The following is a 20,074-nucleotide window of genomic DNA, read 5'->3' as shown; positions in this document are numbered from 1 at the left end:
GTGGAGAAGGGCCGCCCTCATGCGTGACCTAGTATGCCCCTTACGAAGTTGGACAAACTTGCCACTGATCAAGAAATGACCTTCCGAATATACCCCCTGCTCCGGCTCATGGGGCGTTTGCGCTTGCGTTGAGTCTGCATGGCGTGGAGCTGGGAGTCTCTGATCATCAGATCAGTACGTAACATCGTACAATTGCCTAAATCACGACCGATTCCACATGTTGTGTGTAAAAATGCTCATTAATCGCTCGCCCGCCCGCCCTTATAACAACCATCCCGAGTTCCCCAACACGCTGTTGCATATCAATTCCACAACCGGTCCTGTTATTCCTGAGTAACAATGCACTTACGAAACCTCGTAACTTGAGTTTGATTGACATACTTATCACTATCCACTATCCAGACCAATAACACCTTCTCAGTATGAACGACTTCGTTGATCCGGAAGGAACTTCCATGCCGGCCTCAAGTCCCAACGGCTTAGTGCCTATTGCAATAGTGGGCTTTGGCTTCAAGTTTCCCCAAGATATCACAAATGCTGAGAGCTTGTGGAAGCTATTGATGGAGCGTCGATCTACCATGACTGAGATTCCTCAGAATCGATGGAACATTGATGGTTTCTACAAAGAGCATGGCCATCGACCTGGTACCGTAAAGAACCGAGGTGGTCACTTTCTCGCGGATGATCCCGCCCGCTTCGACGCTCCTTTCTTCTCCGTCCAGCCCGCAGAAGCGGAATGTATGGACCCTCAACAACGCCTCTTGTTGGAGACGAGCTATCATGCTCTCGAGAACGGTGCGTTACTCCCTGCTTGCTGTTATAACTAGGGCTGATCTTTGCTTTTAGCTGGTATTCCTATGAAAGCAGCCATGGGCACCAGGACTTCAGTTCACGTTGGCTGTTTACTCCAAGAGTATAGCCAGATCTCTCAGCGTGATTCTCAGATGCCTGGTGACTACCGTATCGTCGGATCAAGTGGCTTGGCTATGTTGGCTAACCGACTAAGTTGGTTCTATGACTTCAGCGGCCCAAGCATGACGGTTGATACGGCTTGCTCAGGTGGGCTAGTCGCTTTTCACCTAGCATGTCAGGAGCTTTCAGCTGGGAGTGTAGATATGGTATGTCGTTTTTTCTATCTCCTGCACGATACCTCGAATGACTAACGACTATAGTCACTTGTCTGCGGTAACAACTTGTGCCTACTCCCAGACTCGACAGCACTCTTGAGTAGCCTCAGTATGATGTCTAAAGACAGTGTCTGTTATTCATTCGATGAGCGCGCATCGGGCTATGCTCGAGGTGAGGGCTTTGGTGTACTCATCCTCAAACGACTCGATACAGCCATTGCAGATGGAGACACCATTAGGGGTGTTGTGCGATCAACTGGCTGTGGACAAGATGGCAACACTCCCAGCATCACATCGCCCAGCCAATCTGCTCAAGAGCGACTCATTCGTGAGACATATGCGCGGGCAGGCCTTGATCTTGGTGATACTCGCTATTTCGAGGCGCATGGCACCGGTACTCCAGTGGGAGATCCTTGCGAAGCTGCAGCTATTAGCAACGTTTTCTCTTGTCGGACGCCTGAAGACCCGATCTTCGTGGGTGCCCTCAAAAGCAACATGGGTCATCCTGAAGGCGCTAGTGGAATCGCGGGTGTGATTAAGACGCTTCTTGTTCTAGAGAAGGGCATCATTCCACCGAATGTATATCCTGAGCGCATCAGCCCGGCTGTGGCGGCGGCTGGCCCCAACTTGAAGTTTCCGCTCGTACCGGCAACCTGGCCGACGGATGGTATTCGACGCGCGAGTGTGAACTCATTCGGATATGGAGGCACGAACGCCCACGTTGTTCTGGACGATGCGCTGAGCTTTCTTCGTGATCATGGTTTGTCCGGCCAACATTGCACTGAAGTGCTTGACGGTAGCAAAGGAGCAGCTGAACCAGTTACCTACGATGGCCTGGCGATCAATAGTGAGGACGGCAGCTATAGCACGGGTACTAACGCACATTCGCAATCCTTTGCAGACGATACGCCACCTGATATCATGGACGACTACGAAACCGCCCCAAAGCTGTTCGTACTATCTGCATTTGACGAGCGTGCCGTCCAGCGATCTATCTCCACTTTCGAAAAGTGGTTGTGCAATCATGCGAACGATGAGAATGATCACCGGATTCTCAATGATGTAGCGTACACCTTGGCTGAGAAGCGAACGTCATTTCCATGGAAGACTGCTTGCGTTGCTTCGCCAAATCTGCTCTCGCAACTCTCCTGGTCTACCCCTACGCGAGTCAAACAGCGAGTGAATCTGTGTTTCGTCTTCACCGGTCAAGGTGCACAGTGGTATGGAATGGGGCGCGAACTCATGGGGTACACACCGTTTCGGGACGCAATGCTTGGAGCAGATCGGTACTTCAAGTCACTTGGCAGTAAATGGTCCCTTATCGACGAATTATACCTCAAGTCGAAAGACGATTCAATCATCCATCAACCGGAGCTTAGTCAGCCTATCTGCACCGCTCTACAGGTGGCCATCCATGACTTGTTGATCTCCTGGAAAGTTCGCGCTTCGATATCTGTGGGTCACTCTTCGGGTGAGATCGCTGCCGCTTATGCTAGTCGTGCAATCTCACAAGAGTCTGCCTGGATGATTGCTTACTTTCGAGGTCTAGCAGTCGCCATCACTCAGACTATCAATCCTTCTCAGGGCGCCATGATAGCTGTCCAGGCCCCCTTTGAAACTTGGAAACATATCATGAACAAGCAGAATGCAGAATATCCAACCAATCCCGTCGTTATCGCCTGCTACAACAGCCAGAGTAGCTTCACACTTTCAGGTACACATAGCATGATTCACCAAATGGCTATCGCTCTCAAACAAGCAAATGTCGAAGTTCATACTCTCAAGATCGACGTTGCTTATCATTCACATCACATGAAGCCAGTTGCTGATGTTTATGAGAAGCTGCTTCGGACGATCGAGCCTGGTGAACAAGTAGAGGCTCAACCGTCCTTTGTCTCTACCGTCACTGGGAAGAATATTCAGCAACTCAACGAGCTGCATACTTCTGAATATTGGCAACGAAATCTTACTGGATCAGTACAGTTCTCAGCTGCGTTGCAGGATATATGCGCACGACAAGATGCCTCGACTTATTTCTTTCTCGAGATAGGCCCTCATTCCGTTCTACGTTCACCGCTACGTGATATACTCAAACAAAGCGGAAGAGATGTTGCGATCGACTACAGCTCTGTGTTACGGCGTGACCACGCCGCCAACATTACAGCTCTGGAATGTGCTGGGAAGCTCCACACCATCGGCGCAACTATCGATATAGCTAAAGTTAATAAGGACAGCGAAACCAGTCCCAAATTCCTACCCTCACTCCCGTGTTATCAATTTGAGGACAAGAAAAGATATTGGCTCGAAGGCCGAACGAGCATTCAGTACCGTCAAACACAATTTGTGCATCATGAGCTTCTTGGCTCGCGCACACCCGACTGGAACGAGCACGAAGCACGTTGGACAAATCGTATTCTTCTAGACCAATCCCCATACCTTCAAGATCATCAGATCAACGGTCTTTGCCTCATGCCTGCTGCGGGAATGCTTTCGATGGCTATCGAAGCCACGCGCCAGTACTATGGTCATCAAACCGCAGCTGTATCAGGGTATAAGCTCAAAGACGTCACATTCACCAAAGCCATGACACTTTCAGCAGACGCTCGTGGCACAGAAATTCAGCTCACATTACGGCCCGCAGTGGTCGAATCACGTGATGTGCAGCCGGGTAGCTTATGGAATCAATTTTCCCTCTTCTTACATGAGGATGGCGGATGGCACCTGTGCTGTACAGGATTTGTTGCAATTGAATACGGCAACCACCATGACAGTTCTGGAGGTCTTGCCGAATGCGCGACGGCAACGAAAGAGAAGAAACAGGCATACCTCGCAGCTTCAGAGAAATGTCGCATTGTTATCGACAGTGCTGACATCTACGATGCTTTTAGTCGAGCTGGTCTTACGTACGGTCCAACGTTCAAGGGCATGCGCAACGTCAAATGGGATCAGCACAACCAGGCTACAGGTACGATTGGCCTTCGAGATTGGCAGACGCATGCGAAGTTTAGCTACAGCGATCCGCACCTTATTCATCCAGCTGCGTTGGACGCTATTCTTCAGATGACGTTTCCAGCTTACTCCATCTACGCAAAGGACTCGTCAGCTACCACCGTGCCGACGGGCTTTAGTAACGCCTGGTTCTCTGTCAAGCTGATGCGCGATCCATCAGATGCGCAAGATGTGGCCGTGCATGCGAAGGTTTCTGGACGTGGATTCCGCAACAAGCTCTTCTCCGTCACCGCAGCGTTTGCCAATACGCAGGAAATCTGCTTCTATGGTGATCTAGAGACTTCCACCATCGGTCGCAATAGCCCATCGGCGGGCAACAAAGAAGGGCGTCGAAGCTTGTACCGAATAAACTGGCAACCGGCCGAATTCCATCATCTGACGACTCTGTCACCTCGTTTAGCGACGTCCAAGTCTTGCATTCACATTATCTATGATGAGTTAGAGCCATTGCAGTTAGACTTGATGCATACTCTTCGGCGAACAATGTCAGCGCAAGGCGACGTCGGCGTAGCTCTAGTCACATGGAGCTCGATCGACCAGCATGAGCTTGACAAGGCTTCTTGCATATTTCTTCCTGGTTTAGACGGAAATCTACTTCAGCGCATGCAAAAGGACGAGCTCGCGAAGATCAAAAGTCTGCTCTCGAAAGCTAGTACCCTCCTGTGGGTCACTTTCCAACACCAAGCGATTGACCAAAGCCCTACGGAAGGCCTCGTTTCGGGACTGGTACGTACGCTGGCGACCGAGTCTGAAGACTACCGGCTCTCGAGCATTAGCCTTGATCCTGAGACTGGGCTTGACACAGTTGCTGCCAACATTGTTAAGGTTGCCACTACGCTACTAGAACCGCAAACTGACCCAGAAGACGAGTACTGCGAGATCGATGGTCGTCTGTGCACCCCGCGTGTGGTTGACGACGCGGAGCTCACTGTCCAAGCACTGCCTACTGAAGACACTGTCGTTTATGTCACCAAACCTTGGAGTGAACTTGACAGCCCAAAGCTGACCATTGGTGCCGCAGGTGTCTTGAACACACTGCACTATGAGCAAACTTCTATCGGAATCAACGAGCTTGCGTCAGATGACGTAGTCGTTCAAGTAAAGGCAGTGGGTCTTAACATGCGGGACATCTTGGTAGCCCTTGGCCAAGTTCACGATGAAACCTTTGGAAGTGAGGTTGCTGGAGTTGTGGTAAGCACCGGATCGTCGCATGATGCAGGTTTTCAAATTGGCGATCGCGTCTTCGGCGTGACACGAGATGGCGTCGCTCAACTTGCTCGCTGTAAAGTCTCACAGCTTCAGAAAGTTCCAAACAAGATGAGCTTCTGCGAGGCCGCAGCCTACCCTGTGGCTTTTTGCACTGCCTATTATAGCTTGAAACAGTGCTATAGCATGAAGAGCGGCGACTCGATCTTGGTTCACGATGCCGCTAGTGTGTTGGGTCAAGCGATTATCAAGATTGCCGCTTTTCATGGGTACACAAAGATCTTTGCGACAGTAAGCACGGCTGATGGAGCTTTCTTCCTGGAAAACACTCTACATGTTCCGAAGTCGAACATATTCTCGACCGACAGCCTCGATTTTCAACATGGTATCCTCCGCTTGACCAATGGTCAAGGCGTCGCGGTCGTAGTGGGCTCTGAAGATCGTTTAAGTGATTCTTGGCCGTGCATCGCCTCCTTCGGACGCTTTGTTGGAGTTGGAGAGAAGGACATTTTCCACTCGACCGCCAATAGCTCAAAGGACATTGTGCTTCCATCTACCACGAAAAACATTGCTTTTGTCAGCGTCAGCTTTCAAGAGTTGGCCAAGAGCCATGTATTTGCTGACATCTTCAAGCATGTGTTGATGCTCATAGAAGACGACAAGGTCACCATTGCTTCACCTCCAAATGTTTTCAAGCAGAGCGAGATCGAGCCCGCTTTCCGGCGGATTAAGGACGTAGACATGGTGGAAAAGGTAGTAATCGAGATGGACAGTGACGAGATTGTAGTGATGGAACTCGCTCAGGATTCCGCAAAGCCCCTTTTCCGCCCAGACGCCAGCTACATCATCGCTGGTGCGTTTGGAGGTATAGGCCAGAGCATTGCTAGGTGGATGATACAACATGGAGCCAGACATCTCATCTTACCATCAAGGTCACCAGTCGATGGCACTGGATCAGAGCGTGATCACTTGGTGCAGGAACTGAAAGCTCAAGGCGCAGCGGTATATGCTCCGGTGTGCGACATCGCCAATCGTGATCAGCTTAGGGATATGCTCATGTCCTTTGCTCATCTTCCGGCAGTCAGGGGATGTATTCAAGCAGCAATGGTAATGCGAGATTCGTCCTTTGCGAACATGACAATGGAAAAGTGGCACGAGTCGCTCGCGCCCAAGGTAGACGGCTCCTGGAACCTACACCAGCTCTTACCGCCGGGCCTCGATTTCTTCATCATGCTGTCATCCTCAACTGGCATAATGGGTTCGTTTGGTCAATCAAACTACACCGTCGGAAACACATATCAAGACGCACTAGCAGCACATCGAATGCGCCACGGCCAGCGCGCCCACACTCTCGCACTCAGTATGGTCACAGGCGTCGGCTACGTTGCCCAGAACGACCAAGTACAAGCTCTACTCCGCGTACGTGGCATGCTGGAGGAAGTACCCATGGATGATATCTACAACCTTCTCCGGTTCTGCTGCGACCCGGAGCGTGTTGACACTAGCACAGTCGGTTCCCAGATCATCACACCCTTGACTCTGCCGGCTGATCTTCGAGCAATGGGCATCGTTGCACCTCTAGGTAGTACGCGGCCAATCTACCACTACTTGGACACACTTCCCTCACGCTTCTCCTCGGACACGGCATCCGCCGAAGCCAAGGACCGCCCTTCGTACAAGCTTTCCGAAGCTACTTCGCTGGCTCAAGCTACAGATATCGTTGTTGAAGCTATACAAACTCAGCTATCCAGTCTTCTCGTCGTTAGCAGAGATGACATTGACTCCCAAAAGGCGATTTATCGGTACGGTGTAGACTCTTTGGTGGCGGTGGAGATGCGCAATTGGTTTTCGAAGGCTATCGGAGCGGATGTCGGGACGACGGACATCATGAGTGATATCAGTATCTGGTTATTGGCAGTCAAGGTTGCGGGGAAGAGCAAGTTTGTTAGGGACGAGCTGAAGGAATAAGGGTATGCAGTCGTTGGGCCAGTCGTGTACATGGATCCTTTTCAAAGTAATGGCCTTGTTACTCGCTATCTACGACCCGTGCGATATCTAGTCAGATTGCTAGGTTGCATATTGTGGCGTCGTGGCCGTTTCGAGTGGGTGTATGCTTGTTACCTCTTGTAGTCTTGATTAGCTACGCTATTGCAATAGTGCTTCTTGCTCCTCCTTGGAGATACCAAAGAGGTACAGGATGTCCAACATGCTCTTGGAGTTTAGGCGAGCAGGAGCCTGCATCTGCACCTTTGGCTTTGCGTGGAAGGCAACACCCAAACCAGCCACACCCATCATGGGAAGGTCGTTGGCGCCGTCGCCGACGCATACAACTTGGTCCAGAAGTATGTTTTCTTTCTCAGCAATTTCCAGGACGTGTTGGCGTTTCTTCTGGGCGTGTACAATTTCGCCAGTCAGTTCGCCGGTAAGCGTGGCTCCGTCGTCGGAAACAACGAGATGATTGGCGAAGGCGTAGTCGAGGCCGAGTTGCTGGCCCATCCAGCCCGTCAGCGGAGTGAAGCCTCCACTGAGAACGGCAGTCTTGAAGCCTAGTCGCTTCAAAGCGGTGATGAGGTCCTTGACGCCCTCATTCAGAGTGATGCGCGGCTTGAGCGTCTCGAAGACACTGCTTGGCACGCCCTTCAACAGCTTGCATCGTGCGCGCAGGCTAGCCTCAAAGTCCAACTCGCCGTTCATGGCGGCAGCGGTGATGGCGGATACCTCCTTCTCGACGCCGATCAGCGAGGCGATTTCGTCGATGACCTCCTGCTGTATCAGGGTGCTGTCCATGTCAAAGACAGCCAGCCTCTTGTATCGGCGGTGGACTGTGTCTGGCTGGAAGACGCACTCGGTGTTCCATTTGCGCTCGAAGCGCGATACAGCCTCATGCCTCCGCAGTGTCTCGAGCGCGATGGGCGAAGCGCTGGGCAGTGGGAAGGTGACTTCGACTACCCTGCAGAGCTTGCTCGCCTCGAGCCTCCTGCTCGTTATCGTGTTCTGTTCCAGGCCGGCGATGACGCTGGTGAGGGTGGCGAAGAAGTCTGTGAGGCAGCTTTGGCTGATGTAGCTTCCGTAGAGGTTGTCGAGGGCGTTGGGCCCAGGAGTCGGCGGCTCGAGCGGGTAGTCTGCAAGGTCCTGGGTAGGCACGACGCCGTCTTTTAGCGACTCGAGCGAGGCGGATGGGATGGGGTCGCCGGGACTGCGTGGGGACAAGTCTGCATGCTGGAAGAAGTTTGGGGTGTCGGCCTTGTAGAACAGCGTCGCGACGAGGTGCGTGGCCGAGACATCGAGGGCGGGGGGCTTGGCCGTCATGATGCCATGAATCGAGTAGTCGGATGAGAGCAGCTCGAGGACAGGCAAGCAGCTGTGATTTGTTCGCAAGCAGCCGTGACTTGTTCGCAGGCAAGGCGGGGTGCATGCGACTGGAAATTTACGCAGGGATCCAGGAACAGCCCCACTGGCTCATGTAACCCCTCTGGGCATCTCAGGCACCCTATGGATGCGCGACCCAGCACCAGCGTGCCGAGGCTGCTCGTTTTTAGTGCACCTTGCGAGCTGAAGCACCAACATGGCCGTACACGTCCCCCACGATATAAGAGGCACCCCTCAGCTCCCGCTTCCATGCCCCTCGTTCTAGATAGCTTTGCACAGCACAAGACACAGCCATGGACGACTACAAGCCACAGAAACCAAACATTGTCCAATCGCTGCCCATCGACGTAACCGTCCCCTACGACGCAGCCTGGGTCAAGGCCAAGGTCATACTGATAACCGGAGGAGCGAGTGGCTTCGGCGCAGGCTTCGTGCGACAATGGGTGGCTGCCGGCGCAACCGTCATTGTCGGAGACATCAATGTGCACAAGGGAGACGCCCTGTGTCGTGACATCAACAAGGACAGTAAGAATGGCGGCTCTGCCCACTTCGTACACTGCGACGTGACAGACTGGCAATCGCAGGTCAACCTCTTCAAGGAAGCAGTCAAGAAGAGCCCACATGGAGGTCTTGACTGCGTCGTCGCAAATGCTGGCATAGCAGGCCGCGACGTCCTACAGGAAGGTGTCAACCTTGATGCAGCCGAGCCACCCCCGCCCGCCTTCAAAATCATGGATGTAAACCTCACCGGTGTGCTCTACACTACTCACCTTGCCTGTTTCTGGCTACCTAAGAACCCGGGTTCCTCGCCCTGCAGTCTGAACTCGACGCCTTCCACCACATCCCCTCGCGACCGCCATATACTACTGTTAGGCTCCATCGCCTCTCTTGCGCCCATTGCGATACAGCCGCAGTACTGTGCTGCAAAGCATGCAGTCCTCGGTCTCTTCAGAAGCCTGAGGGTTACCAGCGGCCTTCAAGGCATACGTGTGAACCTTCTCTGTCCGTATTTCATCGACACGCCCATTGTGACAGCTGGTGCGCGATTCATACTCGCAGGAGGCGGATTGGGCAAGGTCGAAGATGTAGTCGATGCAGGAACACGCTTCGTTGCCGATTCGCGCATCCTCGGCAGGGCCCTTGTTGTAGGACCCAAGATGCACGTCCGTCAAAAAGATAATGGCGAGTGGGAGCTCGTCACTCCTGGCGCTCCTGACAGTATTGAGACGGCAGTTTTCGAGCCTTATGCCGATGATTGGGAAGATCAGGATCAATGGAACCGTACCTTTGTCAAGATTTTGAACATGGTCCAGGCTGGGAGAGGCTGGGTTGGATGGGCGCAGGACATTGTCAAAGCATCGCTGTACAGTCTGGGCCTCGGGCGGTGATAACTCGTCGTGAAGCTACGACTATGTCCAGGAGCATAATCAAACACTATCGTCATCAGACACCATGATGCGTTGGCTTTGCCGGCGACAAACACCTTCTGGCGCTAGAACTATTGTGCAGTAGTGGCCAACCAATGGATGATGGAGGTCAAAAGCGTTCTCAGCTAGCTGCATCGGACCAAAAACCCCTCCAAAAGTGCTTGCAGATCGAAAACCGGCTGTTTCTAGAAGCCGACTATAACGCATTTGGGGGCATTTGTATGAGTTTGGATGGCGAGGCGGATGAATCGGAACGCTACACACTTAGGCTTGCATCGTAGGGTCACGATGCCTATGCAGCATCGGACGTATGCATCGCAGCTGGAATGCACCGACACATCCCACAGTGAGTAGATGGTGAGGCTTGTACTATACACCACCTTCTCACAACTCTGGTGTACCCAGTGGCTTGCGACAAGCACCCGCGTTGGACAATGCCATGTTTCAGAATATGGGATTCTAATCCCTGTCGCTCAACCTCGGCAAAAGAGTCGCCCAAGGAACGCCCAGGCACAAATTCAAGGTCATTGGATTAACCCGACCAAGTTAAATCCCGAATTGGGGCCTTCCGCAAGACCCGTAGTCTACATGTGATGTCATGCCGTCTGTTCCTGCTGTCCACCGGTTGGCCCTGATCGCCCGCTACGACAATTCGACGCGATTCGCACGTGTGTCCTTTCACATTTACGCGCGACCGTTGTCCACATCCAGACAAATCTACCAAGAGCTTTGTTGGCGCATGCAGGCGAAGCAGGGGCGCGCGAGTTCCTTCAGGCTTAGGTTTCGCTCTCTCTCTGTGTTGTCACCATCATCGCTCCGTCACTCCCGCCAACGCGGACCCATCACTAAGATCCAGATCGGCTGACCCACAGGACGCCAAACTTCTTCGCATAGCAGCTATGGCGAACCCTACTCTTAGTCTCAAAGACGAGGGCGTCGTCTCGCCCGTTGGTATGGTCATCGAAGAGCCGACCTTTCCGAATATTCCTGGCCAAGAGCCCACCGCGCCCGCGCCCACCCAAGACACATCGACCGCAGACATGGCTCAGAAAGACGGCGCATCGTCGCCAGACCGACCGACCCGAGCATCACAGCATGCCGCCGAGTCGACATCCAGTGTATTCACGTCGACATCGCGTCCCGCCCAGCAGAGATGGGCGACTGAGCGACCGAAACCTTCTGTGAGACACTCGTTACTGGGAAGAATGCAACAACCACGCGAGGCAAGACCAGCAGCGCCCGAGAGAGCAGCGACGATTACTTTCGACCCCGACTCCGACTCCTCCGACTCTTCAGACGATGAGAAAGAATATCCTCGCAAGAGCCTCGGTCACGCTGACGACCTCACCAAGCAAGCGACACGCAAGCCACGCGGAAGCCGGTCCGGGCCCTTTTCCCGCTTGAAGATCTCCAACGAACACTTCAACACAAAAGGCAGGGTTTCAAAAGCAGATGGACGTCTCAAGCTTAGCATATTGGAGGAGAATCTCGGTAGTGGCTACATTGCAAAAGCTCTAGGCACAGCTTTCAAGAAGCATGGCAACGATGAGGACCAGGGACCTGCGAGTTACGACGAGGTCGGAGCCACCAAGATCAAACCAGAAGATGACGAAATGGAACATGACCCTGCAAGAAGGATCAAGCTAAATATCGTTATCATTATCATCGGGTCGCGTGGTGACATTCAGCCTTTCATTCGCATAGGCAAGATCCTAAAGGAAGATTATGGGCACCGCGTTCGTCTGGCTACACACCCAGCGTTCAAAGACTTCGTGGAGAAGGATTCGGGCTTGGAATTCTTCTCCGTCGGTGGTAACCCAGCCGAGCTGATGGCCTTCATGGTCAAAAACCCTGGTCTGATTCCGAATATTGAAACAATCAAGGAGGGTGAGATTGGCCGACGGAGAAGCCAAATGTACGAGATGTTCCAAGGCATGTGGCGTGCTTGCATCAATGCGACCGACGATGAGACGGATAAAACGAACGCCAAGATGAGTAAGTCGTTCAGATCAGCTTGCGCCGTATTCTAGCTAACATGCAACAGTGGGCGACAAGGCACCCTTCGTCGCGGATGCTATCATTTCAAATCCGCCAAGTTTCGCTCCAACTCACATTGCCGAGAAGTTGGGTATACCGCTACACATGATGTTCACGTAAGTTGTTGTCACTTGAAGTCTCAATCCAGTACTAAATTACCAAAGCTTCCCTTACACACCCACGAGCCAGTTCCCTCATCCACTTGCAAACATCAAGGCCAGTAATGTCGAAGCGACCTACAGCAATTTCATGTCATATCCACTCGTCGAGATGATGATGTGGCAAGGGCTTGGTGATCTCATCAACCGGTTTCGTACCCAAGTCTTGCATCTCGAGGAAGTCAGCAGGATATGGGCGCCAGGTCAACTCTATCGGCTCAAAGTACCCTACACATATATGTGGTCACCGGGTCTCATCCCAAAGCCCAAGGACTGGGGTCCAGAAATTGACATCTCCGGTTTTGTTTTCCTTGATCTAGCTTCGTCATTCACGCCACCAGATGAGCTAAAGAAGTTTTTGGACGACGGACCTCCTCCAGTCTATATCGGATTCGGCTCCATCGTCGTAGACGATCCAGATCAATTCACAAAGCTCATCTTTGACGCTGTGAAATCTGTCGGCTGCCGTGCTCTTGTTTCAAAGGGCTGGGGTGGGTTTGGCTCCAATGCCGATTGTCCGGAGAATGTCTTCATGCTGGAGAACACACCCCACGATTGGCTTTTCCCGAAGTGCGCTGCTGTGGTGCATCACGGAGGTGCTGGAACAACCGCTATCGGTCTCAAGTGCGCTATACCGACAATGATTGTGCCCTTCTTTGGTGACCAACCGTTCTGGGGTGCGATGGTCAGCAAGGCAAAGGCCGGAGCTCACGATTGTATACCATACAAAAAGCTTAGCGCTGAACGGCTAGCAGAGGGCATCAAGCAATGTCTCACTGATGAAGCTAAAGAGAATGTGAAGAAGATCGCCGAAAGCATCGAGAAGGAAGGTGATGGTGCGCTTAATGCTGTACGCTCCTTTCACAGATCACTGCCTCTACATGGAGAGGGCAGCATGCGTTGCGACTTCCTCGATAACCGTGCTGCAGTGTGGAAGATCAAGAACACGGACATCAAGCTTTCCGCGCTCGCAGCTGAAATACTTGTCGAAAAGAGGAAGCTCAAATGGAGCGACCTGCGACTTGTTCGACACTACGAATGGAATGACTTTGGCGGACCGGGAGAGCCTATCACGGGCGTCTGGGGCAGCTTGATGACATCGTTTTCTGATGCTGCAGCAGGTGTAGGCGGTATGCCTGTAGAGATGGGGAAGAGTATTAGGAAACGGGAGAAGCTAAGGGAGAAGAAGCGCAGACATCAACAGCGTCACGAGCAGAAAAAGGCCGCATTAGTAAAGGCAAATGCAAACACGCCAGATGGAGCTCAAAGCACGGAACAGAAGCAGGACAGCCAAGATGCAGGTCGGCCACAAGCAAATCGCAACGAATCAACGCTTTCCAAAATCACGGAACCAGACGAAGAATTGGCTGAAGAGCTTAGCCGCGAAGCTGCATTTGGCTTCAGGAAGACCGGACACGCTATTGCCAGATTTCCTATGGACTTGACACTTGCTATCACACAGGGCTTCCACAACGCTCCGCGTCTGTACGGAGATGAAACGGTGCGCCGTCCACCTCGAGTGACGGGTTTCCACTCTGGCACTCGTGCTGGTCGCGACGAGCTTGTTTATGGCGTCATGGATGGCGTTTCGGGTCTTGTCACCCAGCCCTACAATGGCGCGAAGAAGAACGGTGTCATGGGCGCGGTGCGAGGCGTGGGCTTTGGTATTGGCGGCTTCGTACTCAAGGATATCGCAGCCCTTCTTGGCCCATTGGCATACACGATGAAGGGGCTTGACGCAGAATACATGAAACGATACCAACCTACTAATTATCTACGCCGTGCCCGCATTGCTGAAGGACAAAAAGAGCTGTCGATGCTGGAATCGAAATCTCAGGTTTCGGCCATTCAAGAAGCTCAACAAGGAGCCAAGCGAACCTCTGAGAAGAAGGAATCTATAGAGGAGAATGTCACCATCCGTTGGAAGGCTCTACAGAAGACGATTGCTGAAGAGAAGAAGCAGCACAAGAACGGCATCATTGGGTCACTCACAGGCCGAGGTGACCATAAAGAAGGTCAAAGAGTCGGGCGCAAGAGCACAGAAGTTGCAAAGAAAGACGGGAGGCGGTCGTACTCCAAAGGAAGACCAAACACTCATACACCCAACGACAAGCCAGGCAGAGTCTGTCCAGAGGACCAGGCCAAGGTCGTGGATCCTGGAAATGCACGGAGAAGCGTAGACGGAAACGCGAGAGGTGGAGGTATGCATAGGATGAGTACTGCTCCTACTACTTCGCTGGAGCATGGTGAGCATGTCGAAAGAAAGGAACTCCAGCTTCCACCTAAACGCCAAGTGGCTGGTGATGCTGCGCTACAGGAGGATGATTCGAATCCGCTTAGCGCGACCCGTCTGAATGACGGTGTAAAGAACAAGTCAGACCCTGAGCTTGTTAGCCCAGTTAATGAGGCTAAAGATCTGGTATCTGCAGATTCGAAGGACGCATTGGATGCTCCAGAACGTCCTTCCGCAGATGGGTCCGAGGAAACCAGGGTTGGTATTGATCCCACCGACTGGGCCGCTGTGAGGCAGAAGACTGAGGTATTGAACCTGGGCGATGAGCCACCCAGAGTGGCTGGTATATGAGATACGAAGGTTTTGCATCGCACCGTACATAGCGTGGCGTTGTTGGTCTCTGTCATGGAGTGCTATTGACTTATCCTCTGTCTCTTTTCCCATTCGATTGACTAGTTTTACGGTATAGGTTGTAATAATCAAGATACCCATGTTTGTTTACCTGAAGTACAACTACGTTATCCCATCTCCTCCTTTCCATCCGCATTGTGTTACTTGTTGTCTTTGCTTTCAAACGCCACATACTCTGGTAACTTGAACCCATCATCCCTACTCTCTGCGTCCCCCAACCATCGGCCGACCCATTCCCACCTTACTACCCTGGACACCATTGTCAAGAATCCATGCAATATCGTTCTCTTCCACGCCGAATCTGGATGCATGAACCCCGGTACAAAAGGTGGAATTTCTTGACTCTGCTCAACATACGGTCGAAACTTCGCTTCGTAACTCGCAAGCGCAGTCGCAAGAGCATCCATTGAAAGTGAAGTCGAAACAGAAGAAGAGAAAGTAGTCATGCAGCTCAATTCTCCCGCCAGAATATACGCTCCTAGAACTGCGAGCGACGTCCCCATGCCTGTCAACGGACTGGGACAAAATGCCGCATCTCCCAAACAGATCACACGATTGCGACTCCACCGTTGCATCTTGACTTGGTTGATGGCATGGAAGTAGAAGTCTGGTGCTGCGGCCACGTCGCCAAGAAGTCTGTCGCAAATCCAACCCGCGTCTGCAAACTCTTTGCGAAGAAGTTCTTGTTGTAGCTTTCTTCCCATCCTACTTGCTTCGGCCCACTGGGCTTCTTGGGCGGAGGTAGTTGGCATGAATGTGAACAACGCACGAAGTGTACCATGAGGGTCAGGACGTGTGGAAATAGTACGTGAGCCCTGTGCGACGAAAATGTTCCACCATGCCGTATCGGTTGCGCGTCGTGGTACGGTAAAATACACAGAGTACATGCCCTGATGGCTAATTGTAACTTGTTGGGACGGGAAGATCAGACTGCGTGTCTTAGACCATTGGCCATCTGCTGCCACTAGAAGATCGTACGTGCGCACTGTGTTGTCGCTGAGGAGTACTTTTACGCTCAAAGAATCATTCTGGAGGACTTCCGTGATTGTGGTATTGAAGAGATAGGTCACATTGGAATGGGACTGTGTTGCGTTGTACAAGATCTTTGCTAGATCGCCTCGCAGGATTTCGTACTCCGATGTTAGACTCGCTGAGCTTCCTTCTTTGATTGGGAAAGGTGCAAATGGCTTTCCGTATGAGTCGATAAACCGAGTGCCAAGCTCTTTGGTGTTGCAATGCTTGACTTGCGGCATCAGACCCATCTTTTTTATGCATGTTACCGCGCTGCCTGAAATGTCGACATTTTGCCCATACAGCAAAAGCGAGGGAGACTTCTCAAGGACAGTGATGGAGTTTTCGAGATTATGGGAGATCCAGTAAGCCAGTGTCGGTCCGGCAATGCCTGAGCCTACAATCAGGATGTGCATGGTTGGGGTGGTTGTCTGGCCGAGGAGAGGTGTGGTAGATGTGAACGATGGTTTGGTGAGTAATGTTCTGCCATGATGACCAGACCGAATGATGTTTTATATACGACATTTTGTTTTCTCTTGTGACCGGATGCGTGGTCTCGGGCACACAAGAAGAAAGCTGATGAGGATTCGGGGTTGGCGTGCTTCGGGTTTCGTGCATTCGGGCGACGGTTCGGGCGTTGAGCGTGGGATTTTGCGGGGCCAGGGCACTATTCCCGGTGAGGTGCCGCGTATCTACCATCTTCTAACATAGCCCCTACGCAAACTCCAGCAATCTTGTTCCTGTTGCCCGTACTTTGATTCAGTTGGTTGCGACAGACTCAAGTGCCAACTCCTGCCGCCCATGCTACTTTAAGAAGCCAAATCCAACAATGGCAACCACAATTCCTTCCTCAGGCACACACAAAAGACCAACCTTCTCATGCATACGATGTGCTGAACGAAAAGGCAAGTCATGTTGTCGTGCATGCCGTGTATGGCATACGCGCTGACTTGTGTACACTTCTGTAGTCAAATGCGACCGACAGAAACCATGTAGTGCTTGTATCAAGCATAGCGTTGACTGCATCTTCAATCCAGTGCAACCGCCGAAGAAGAAGAAGAAGAAGCGCGTCAAGGTTAATGTACTGACTGATCGACTGCGACAGTATGAAGCCCTTCTTCAAGAGCAAGGGATCGACGTCAGAAGGCTTCCAGATTGGGCAAACAATGGATCACAGCCTATGACACACACTGTGCCTGATCAACAACAGCAGCATGTCAGTCAACTGAGAACGCCTTCATCTCTCGAGTCCGGACCGTCTCCATACGCTATCCAAACGCCGAATGTTCAAGGACAGACATCTTTCAAGTTTGTCGAAAACACTCTATGGAATAGAGTGGTCGAAGAGGTGTGTGACAAGACCCTACAAAAACTCTTCCAGTTCCTATTTTGCCCTCTAGATAGTAACCGGTGCTTAGTCTCTTGATCCGGAGAACGATTTGGAAGACTCGAGTGATATTAGTGATGAAGAAGCGATATCCGATAACTCAGGATTTGCTCTCCTCAGACATACTCATACTGGCGGTAGGCCTCGCCATCCCTCGATAGACCGCATACATCAACTTTGGGAGACATTTGTCAGCAACGTCGATCCACTGACGAAAGTGGTGCATGTCCCTAGTCTGAGGCCAATGATTGAGAAAGCTGCGGATAGCTCTGGGGTCATACCACGGGCACTCGAAGCACTCATGTTTGCTATATATGGCTCCGCTGTCATGTCGTTAAGCCGAAACGAATGCGAGCAACGGTTCACTGAGCCCCGTGAGCGTCTGCTTTCTCAATATATCTCCGCGACAGAAACGGCGTTATCGCGAGCAAAGGTGATGGAGACTACCAGTATAGTTGTTCTCCAGGCTTTAGTCATACATCTCATTACAACCCGCGACATCTACACACCACGCGCCAACTGGACCCTTACTGGTGCAGCTGTTCGCATCGCTCAAGGCATGGGTCTAGAGCGCGACGGAAAGTATCTAGGACTATCTCCCTTCGAAACCGAGATTCGCCGGCGTATATGGTATCAGTTGAAGACTCATGATTCTCGGGCTACGGAGTTGTGTGGCCTTTCGAAATACCGAGATCCTGATGTCGGTCCCCACCGAGCTGAGTGGCCTCTCAATGTCAACGATGATCAGTTGTATCCCAGTATGACTGAACTACCCCTACAATCGGATCGACTGACGGACGCTGTTTTCATCGTGACAAGGTGTGAGATGGGAAAGTTCGCTGCCGCGCGTATCGCAGCCCTTCGACAAGAAGGAAAAGACCTTAGCCAGATGAACCTTGACCATTCGGGAAAAGACAAAAAGGACCGCGAGAGTAAGATTCAAGAGCTCCAAGAGGCTATCGAAACGAAACATCTTCGTTACTGTGATCCCTCTCAGCCTTTAGATCTTGTCACAATGCTAGTTGCTCGATATGGCCTGAACGTAGCCCGGTTCTTGATGTATCATCCACGGAGCTGGGGTAGTATCGAGCAAACACCGCTTGAGGAACGCCAGAAGATATGGGAAGTTTGTCTTAAACTTCTCGAACAACAAGTGATGTTACAGACTAACCCCTTTATCCAACGGTTTGCATGGAACACGCCCTGGTATCGGCAATGGCACGCTTTCATTCACGTATTGGACGTTCTCCGGGCCAATCCTGAGGTTTTTGATGTTGAACGGGCTTGGAGACTCATCGGTGAAACCTACGACAACAATCCAGATATGATTGAGGACATGAGAAAACCCGTTCATGCTGCTGTGGGCCATCTATGCTTGAAGGCATATGGTGATCTGGAGGCGCTACTTCGTTCAAGAGATGTAGTCATATCGTCGGTACCCAGTTTTATAGCACGTCTACGTCACCAACGCGATTGTGCAAGACTGAGACGGCAGAAACGCGATGCGAATAGCAGTCATGTTGCTACCTTTACTGATACAGTCAAAAGTAATACGCGTCAGCTTGGCGGCAGTATCCCAGTTGATGACTCTGATCTCTTACTGGATTCGACACCCAATCCAATCCAAACGCCATCTGGTCATCCTCATACTGTCTTTGATGGTACCAATCCTTCCACGTTCTCCAACGACTTTGACGGTTCAGGTTTTGATATCATGGAGATGGATGGGTTGGACACCTTCTTAGCTGCGGACTATATCGTCGACGATATGGCATTGGACCCCATCGACTGGAGTAAATTAGATGACTGGCTTGCTCATGTCACTTGATGCAGGTAGCCAGCTATGTCCATACAGTAAGTTCGATCCAGGACTTCGGGTGAGATGAAACCAATTTTCGGATTCGATCTACACTTGAAGGATTCTGGCATAGTCTATGTCGTCGATACACTCCACTAACACCAACAATTACCGACAGATGCTAGGATCGGAAGCCCTCAGTCGCGACACCGTCCTCCCTGAAAAGCTTTGAGCACGTTGTAAATAGCTGCGTCTTTTTTCTTCCACTCTTTGTCCTCATCCATATCCTCCAAAGCGCCGAATTTGTATAAAACTCCTTCGTTTCTCGTGCTCGCTTCTTGGTTCTTGATCCTGTCCCCGCAGGGTGCTTCGTATCGTGTTGGCGTGAGGACATGGACTTCAAGGGTAGCGCTCTCTACATCGCGGATAAACTTTGCTATCATCTGTCAGCTCTATCTGCATGTCGGAATCGGTGTGAAGTGTAGGAATACATGTAAGAGGAAAAGTGGTCTTACTCCATGGTATATCCAGCGTTTTGGCCTCGATTCGAGCCTTGTCTCGTGCAATGGAGCGCTCTTGTGTCTCCCATGTCTTCAACGGATGCGCAAGTTTGTTAGCCACATCTGTCTTCGTAAGGTCGTCAAGAGATGGCGAATGCAAACGCTGTGTTACAGCGCGAGAGACAAGCTGTCGATACTGCACTCCCCTATCATCATTTGTCGCGTTTCGTTGCGTCCTCGAGTAACCTCTAGTGTGAGCATTCGACGACTTGGATGATTGACGTTCTTGTAGTGTAATTGCCATGATACAGTATGTCGGGTCAGGTCAGAACATGGAGTTGCGCAAGTACAAAGAAGAGAAACCGACTAGCTACTGTCAAGGCATAGGCGTTTGTAGCAGG

General features: G+C 51.7%; 6 protein-coding genes across 6 annotated transcripts; 4 read left to right on the top strand and 2 right to left on the bottom strand.

The window, feature by feature from the left end:
• Positions 1 to 422: 422 nt before the first annotated feature.
• AA0111_g4204 (Lovastatin diketide synthase) lies at positions 423 to 7,310 on the top strand (the record flags this gene model as incomplete). The annotated part of the gene is made up of 3 exons (XM_028650178.1): positions 423 to 795; positions 847 to 1,118; positions 1,173 to 7,310. 3 exons carry the CDS (start codon positions 423 to 425, stop codon positions 7,308 to 7,310), a joined length of 6,783 nt encoding a protein of 2,260 aa, XP_028507901.1.
• A 177-nt stretch (positions 7,311 to 7,487) lies between these two features.
• AA0111_g4203 (hypothetical protein) lies at positions 7,488 to 8,651 on the bottom strand (the record flags this gene model as incomplete). The annotated part of the gene is made up of 1 exon (XM_028650177.1): positions 7,488 to 8,651. One exon carries the CDS (start codon positions 8,649 to 8,651, stop codon positions 7,488 to 7,490), a length of 1,164 nt encoding a protein of 387 aa, XP_028507908.1.
• Positions 8,652 to 9,004: 353 nt separating this feature from the next.
• AA0111_g4202 (hypothetical protein) lies at positions 9,005 to 10,099 on the top strand (the record flags this gene model as incomplete). The annotated part of the gene is made up of 1 exon (XM_028650176.1): positions 9,005 to 10,099. One exon carries the CDS (start codon positions 9,005 to 9,007, stop codon positions 10,097 to 10,099), a length of 1,095 nt encoding a protein of 364 aa, XP_028507907.1.
• A 938-nt stretch (positions 10,100 to 11,037) lies between these two features.
• AA0111_g4201 (Sterol 3-beta-glucosyltransferase) lies at positions 11,038 to 14,917 on the top strand (the record flags this gene model as incomplete). The annotated part of the gene is made up of 3 exons (XM_028650175.1): positions 11,038 to 12,133; positions 12,183 to 12,291; positions 12,340 to 14,917. The coding sequence occupies 3 exons, from the start codon at positions 11,038 to 11,040 to the stop codon at positions 14,915 to 14,917; spliced, it is 3,783 nt and encodes a 1,260-aa protein (XP_028507906.1).
• Positions 14,918 to 15,117: 200 nt separating this feature from the next.
• On the bottom strand, positions 15,118 to 16,404 carry AA0111_g4200 (hypothetical protein; the record flags this gene model as incomplete). Its single annotated transcript, XM_028650174.1, has 1 exon — positions 15,118 to 16,404. The coding sequence occupies one exon, from the start codon at positions 16,402 to 16,404 to the stop codon at positions 15,118 to 15,120; it is 1,287 nt and encodes a 428-aa protein (XP_028507905.1).
• A 1,215-nt stretch (positions 16,405 to 17,619) lies between these two features.
• AA0111_g4199 (hypothetical protein) lies at positions 17,620 to 19,203 on the top strand (the record flags this gene model as incomplete). Its single annotated transcript, XM_028650171.1, has 1 exon — positions 17,620 to 19,203. The coding sequence occupies one exon, from the start codon at positions 17,620 to 17,622 to the stop codon at positions 19,201 to 19,203; it is 1,584 nt and encodes a 527-aa protein (XP_028507837.1).
• Positions 19,204 to 20,074: the final 871 nt, after the last annotated feature.

The sequence above is a fragment of the Alternaria arborescens genome (genome assembly GCF_004154835.1).
Source record: "Alternaria arborescens strain FERA 675 chromosome Unknown contig_8, whole genome shotgun sequence".
Lineage (NCBI taxonomy): Eukaryota > Fungi > Ascomycota > Dothideomycetes > Pleosporales > Pleosporaceae > Alternaria > Alternaria arborescens.
The sequence above is the reverse complement of the archived record's forward strand: the minus strand, read 5'-3'. Positions and strand labels throughout refer to the sequence as shown.